Genomic DNA, 6,000 nt, shown 5'->3' with positions numbered 1-6,000 from the left:
TCCTCTGCCACGGGGAGATGCAGAGTATCTCTGTAGATAGGGGTGACTCTGAAGGATTGCTGCAATGGATTCATTTAGATCAGCATCCAGTGGGTCCCCATGGCCTGTATCGCTCTGTCTGTCTCTCTTACACACACACACAGCACCACCCATTCCTGGTTCCTCCTCTCTTCAAATACCCAAGAGAGAACAAAACTCCAAATGCTTCTGCAATATTTCTTGAAAGCTGGAAATAAGAAAGGTGTGGGGAGGGGGCGGGATGGGAAGCAGATAGATAGCAAACCTGGTTCTTCCCCCCCGGGGGGGCAAGCAGGGCCCCAGCACGAGGAGAGGAGCGGAGAACTCTGGAGGGAGAGGCCAACCCAGGGCCCCGGGGTCTGCTCCAGGTCTCTACCCGGTAACTTTCCACTGGCCAGCCCTGGCCGCTCGCTGCCCCCCAGGCAGGGCCCTGGGCCCCTCCCCAGCAGGTGCTCCCGGGGGCTGGCTGACGCACACCCCGCCTGCGAGCTCGGTGGCCTGGAGGCCGATAAGGCGCCCTGGCCTCATCACGGGGCTGTTAGCCTCGGGCTGGACGGCTTCCAAACCGGGCAGATGGGGTGATAAGGCGGGGAGGGGGCTTGGGGACTCTGAGTGGCCAAGGAGGCTGGGGCAGGAGCAGGGGCCCTGCCCACCGGGCTGGCTGCAGGACACCAGGTTGGGGATATAGGAAATAAGAGGTGCAGTAAGGACTCCGCGCAGCCTTGGAGAGGCGCTGCGGCAGGGCAGGATTCCCGCGGGGCCCCAGCAGCGAGAGGCGCCCCCTCCCCAGGGACATCCAGCCCTCGCGGCCACCCACCTTCACCCTCAGGCCTGGGGGAGCAGTCCGGGGGGGGCCACGAGGCCTCGGGCCGTGGTCCTGTGGGGCTCAGGTGGCCTGGCCATACTGCAGAGCCCAGACCTCCGGGCGGCTGTCCCGCTCCCACCCAGGCAGGGGCCCGCTCGGGAGTGCCCCCTCCTGCCCCGACAGTGCTCTGTCGTGCCCCAGCAGGGTAAACCGAGGCAAGGGGCAGATGGCCCTGGCTTCCTGCACCCCTCCCATGGCCCTTTGCCTCAGGACCCAAGTGCCTAGAAGAGACAATCGGCCTCAGAGCTGAGAGAGGGGGGCAGCGCGGGACAGCGCCGTGCCCACCCACCCCCTCCCTCCTGCAGCGCCATCTCCCCTGCCTTACAGGGTGTCCGTGCCCGGCCTGGGAGGGGCACACGAGGCTCTGCGGCAGCCCGAGGACGACTTTCGGAGGGGGTGCAGGCCTCAGCCAGGCTCCCTGGGGGCTCTTTCCCACATCTGAAACCCTGCCGGGCTCCCCCGTTCAACCCTTGGTCTGGGAACCCGGAGGGGCCCCCAGCCTTGACGGTCCCGGGCCGGGCAGGGGAAGCGGAGCGGGGGTGGTGCAGGGGGCGAGGCGGCCGCAGCCCCCCGGGGCCCCCGGGGCGTATGTACAGGCTGGAGGGTGAGGGGGCGCGCGGGCCACAGGCTGGGCTGGCAGCTAGCTGTGTATCTGGGAGCACGGGGGTGGGGGCCGGGGAGGGCGCATTCCCGGGGGGAAGGCGGGGGACGGGCCGGGAGAGGCGCCTCATTCCCGGTTGGTGCCAAACAGCTGCAGGAAGAAGGTGAAGATATAGATGACGTCCAGGTAAATGTTGAGGGCTCCAAAGATATACTCCTCGGGGCTCAGCGAGTGGCGCCGGTTACCCATCAGCAACTGCGTGTCAAAGGCCAAGAACTGGGGGCGGGAGCAAGAGAGGAAAAAGTCAGAAGGCCCGGGCCCTGGGACGCTGGCGAGAGGCGCCCCGCTCCGCCCCCCGGGCTCACCCCTCACCTGCTGCCCGGCTGTCCAGCAGCCTCCTGGGACAGCTCAACCCTGGAGCTTTCCCGACACCTTCCGCCCCTGAGTCAATTCGACACCTACCTAACTGAGCATCTACTCTGTGCCAGGCAAGGACAGCCAGCAGTGAACAAGGTAGACAAGTGCCCTACCCTTGTAGCGCTTACAGGGCAGCCGGAAGTCATTTCAAGTGTGATGGGCGAAACCGAGAAGTAGGAGTGCCCGGGGGATAGAGCTGAATAAAAGGGCCCTAACCTAGGTGGGTGTGGCAGGGAGTTAAGGAGGGCTGTCTGCTGGAGGGGCCCTTAAAGCTGAGGCCTGGGCTTCTCGCTCTTAGTTAGAGGATAAATGAATGCTTCAGCTAACAGTGAGCATGGATGGATAATAGGCCATTGTGTCCTAATAATAACTCTACCAAATATGGATTATATTATTCCTAGGGGAAACTGAGGCCCAGAGATGTTAAGTAACTTGCCCAGGGTTGCACAGCTCGAAGGTGGCAAAGCCAGTACTTGAAGCCGGAGCAGGCGGACTCCAAAGCCCTCATATTTAACCATCCTGCTCTGCAGCTTATGGGCAGTAAGGGTGGCCCAAAGGGGGGGTTTCCCTCGCAGGCAACAGGCTCCCTCTTGGGGCACTTTTCGGTCTAATGGACTAGGAAGGGGCACTCCCTTGGAGGAGCTCCTCTCTGCCGCCCTGCCCCCGCCCGGCTGGGCTCTGGGGTTCTAGCCGAGGAGCAGACCCCCCCCCCCCCGGAAGGAGCACGTGAAGCGTGGCAGGCAGGGTGCACCTCGCGGGGGCAAGCCAGAGAGTTCACCAGGGCCTCCAAAGTTCAGATGCACTGGTTCACGCAGGACCAGAATTCTCTGAATCAGTTCACATTCTTGTTAACCGGGCCGTGCCCAGCTCTTCCGTCATTTGTGTGTGAAAGCCCTGTGTTCCTTGGGTCCTGGGAAACTCATTCAGGACCCAAAAAATGAATATGTAGAAAGCAACGGCTGCGTGCAGGGTACCTGCTGAGCACCGAGGAGACAAAGAGGAACACGACGCTGAGCCTGCCTGTGGGAAGCTCACAGCTTAGTGGGGGGGAGACTTACAGATAATGACGGTAAAACAGGGTGAAGGCTGTGCCCGAATAGTGGTGGGAGGGCTGGACAGGAGGGAGCCACGGGTTGTGCAGGAGGAAGGTGTTCCAGGAGAGGTGACATTTTCCCTGGGCCTTGTCGGATGAGTAGGAGTTTGCTGGCCTGAGAAGGCCTAGCAAACACCTTCAGGCCGTGGTGGGGTGATCATGAGCACAGCATGGAAAGTCAGGCCGACCTGGACTGCAGCCTCGGCGTCACTGCTCACTCGCTGTTTGACCGTGGGCAAGTGATTAAATCCCTCTGAGCCTGCGAGTCCCTACCTGTACAAGGGAGGTGAGAGGGTTTGCCTGCCGAGAGATAATGTGTACAAAGCTCCAGGCACGGTGCCTGACACCTGGGAAGCCCTCGAGGAATGGCAGCTATTAATGTGTTTTATGGCCGTCCCCTGCAGAGAAGAGGTGCCCTCGTCCTAAGGTGTGTACGCGGCAGCAGAGACACAGGTGTCTCCCGCCTCTCACCTCGGAAGCAGAAGTGATACCAGGGGAAGCTGCGCGGCCTTACAGAAGAACCTGGGGCCGGGGCGAAGCGCCACGGCCGGGGCCAACGGGAAACTGGAGGCTGAAAGCCGGGGCTTGGGTCGTGGCTCCACTGCTCGGGAGCTCAGTGTCCTCATCTATGAAATGGGACGGTGATAATTCCCCCAGCACCGGGTGATTTTTGAGGGCGAGCCATGACCGTGTAAGTGGCATCCGCTGTTATTATCCCTCAGCGTCATTTCCCTCCATTCCACTCCGCCCCTCCTGAGTTTCCAAGCCGACTTCCCTTCTGCAGAGGCAGCAGAGGAGTGACTGACGGCTGAGCAGTCACAGCTTCCAGCAAAAGTTAATAAATTGCTGATCTGGCTTATCAATCAGTAGCGCGCTCCGCTGAGTTCCCAGAGCCTGGTCACCCCCGGCTGAGCTAAAGAAATCGAACCTCTCAACCTACAAGGCCCTTCCAACAGCACACACCCAGGAGGCCTCCTGGGGCAGCCCGCTGGCTCTCCTCTTGGAGAAAAGAGGAACGAAGTCATGTATGTCCCTGGACTGTGGCCACAGATGCTTATCGATGAGGTGCTAGCTGATGCCAAACTTCAACCTCACCCATCACTGCGGCCTCATTCCTGTGAGTCAGCCAAAGGCTTTTCATTCATTTGTTCCCAACCATATTTATTAAGCACCTACTGTGTGCCAGCAAATGTTCCCTCTAGAGCTGACAGCCTAGTAAGGGAGAAAGACTTTATGGGAGATTAGGTTCTAAGCGCTGCACTGAAGGGGAGAGCAAGCCAAGCTCCCTGGGTGATGATCAGCACTGTTAGGGAAGGTCTGGCTGAGAGCAGACACCTTGGTTAAGTTAACATCTGGGTTGGCAGTTAAGAGCTTAGTTGAGGGAAGAGGATTTGGCTCAATGGATAGAGTGTCAGCCTACCACATGGGAGTCCAGGGTTCAAACCCAGGGCCTCCTGACCCGTGTGGAGCTGGCCCATGCGCAGTGCTGATGCGCGCAAGGAGTGCCCTGCCACGCAGGGGTGTCCCCTGCGTAGAGGAGCCCCACGCGCAAGGAGTGCGCCCCGTAAGGAGAGCTGCCCAGCGCAAAAGAAAGCGCAGCCTGCCCAGGAGTGGTGCCATGCACACGGAGAGCTGATGCAGCAAGATGACGCAACAAAAAGAAACACAGATTTCCAGTGCTGCTGACAAGAATGCAAGCGGACACAGGAGAACACGCAGCGAATGGACACAGAGAGCAGACAGCTGGGGGGGGGAGCGGAGAGAAATAAAAATAAATCTTTAAAAAAAACTAGATCTTAGTTGAGCGCTGACAACTGAGCTGAAAGGACAGCAGGTACTTTAGCTGGTAGCCACTGAATATACTGGACCCTGCGGGACAAGCGGGTGGCATCGGGTGGGAGGGGTGGGACAAGGATGTGACTGACACGGGAACAGCCTCTCCATGTGCTATGCTCTGGTCCTGCCTCATCTCACCCCACCTCTGGCCTTGCCCTGGGAGGTGGATATTATCCCTACAGGGCAGGGGAAGCTTGAGGGCACTGGCCGGTGCTGGACAGGGCCATCGGCCTCCCATCCCGACAGAGGGGGCGGGGGGCTGGGGAGTGAACACAGAGGGCCGAGGGGCCAAGGGCCACCCTGCCGGCCAGAGCTGGCCGGCCCGGGCCGCCGGGCACACACTTGGCCCTGCTCCGTCCAGTGCCCTGGCTGTGTCCATTGTCCCCCCAAATGCAGCCCTGGGGGGGGGGCGAGGCTGAGGGCGCTGGGGCCCAGCGGGGGAGCCAGGCTGTGGAAAAGCCAGCTTGGAGGCGCCGACGGAGAGGCACTGAGTAAAAAACAAAACACTGTGGCTGCAATGTGTTGGATCAGCATAAAAAATAACGCGGGGGCCGCGTGCGCCCTGGAGCCGGGCCAGCGGCGCGCAGCGGGCGGCCCAGCAGAAGCTGTCCACGCAGCGCTGGTCCCAACGGTGACGCGCTGGAACCGACCCCAGACCCTAACGGAGGGGCTGTTAAATAGGCCACGCCCCGGGCCGAGGCAGGAGCGGCCGCGAGCTGTGCTGGTGTTGGAAAAAAAGCAAGTTGCAGAATAATGAACAATAAAAAAGAAGGGTTAAAATGCCCTGGAGGGCGAAGCAGACTTGGCCCAGTGGTTAGGGCGTCCGTCTCCCACATGGGAGGTCCGCGGTTCAAACCCCGGGCCTCCTTGACCCGTGTGGAGCTGGCCCATGCGCAGTGCTGATGCGCACAAGGAGTGCCCTGCCACGCAGGGGTGTCCCCCGCGTAGGGGAGCCCCACGCGCAAGGAGTGCGCCCCGTAAGGAGAGTCGCCCGGCGCGAGAGAAAGTGCAGCCTGCCCAGGAATGGCGCCCCCCACACGGAGAGCTGACACAACAAGATGATGCAACAAAAAGAGACACAGATTCCTGTGTCGCTGACAACAACAGAAGTGGACAAAGAAGACGCAGCAAATAGACACGGAGAACAGACAACCAGGGTGGGGCAGGGAG

General features: G+C 60.8%; 1 protein-coding gene across 1 annotated transcript in view; it reads right to left on the bottom strand.

Annotated features, from left to right (window-relative positions):
* Positions 1 to 202: 202 nt before the first annotated feature.
* The window catches only part of FAIM2 (Fas apoptotic inhibitory molecule 2), a 29,058-nt gene continuing 23,260 nt past the window's right edge, over positions 203 to 6,000 (bottom strand). Inside the window, exon 12 of the mRNA XM_058308261.1 lies at positions 203 to 1,760. Coding sequence (XP_058164244.1) covers positions 1,611 to 1,760 — 150 coding nt within the window. The 3' untranslated portion in view covers positions 203 to 1,610. The remainder of the gene's footprint in view (positions 1,761 to 6,000) is intronic.

The sequence above is a fragment of the Dasypus novemcinctus genome, chromosome 12 (genome assembly GCF_030445035.2).
Source record: "Dasypus novemcinctus isolate mDasNov1 chromosome 12, mDasNov1.1.hap2, whole genome shotgun sequence".
Lineage (NCBI taxonomy): Eukaryota > Metazoa > Chordata > Mammalia > Cingulata > Dasypodidae > Dasypus > Dasypus novemcinctus.
This window is presented reverse-complemented; position numbering and strand designations above follow the sequence as displayed.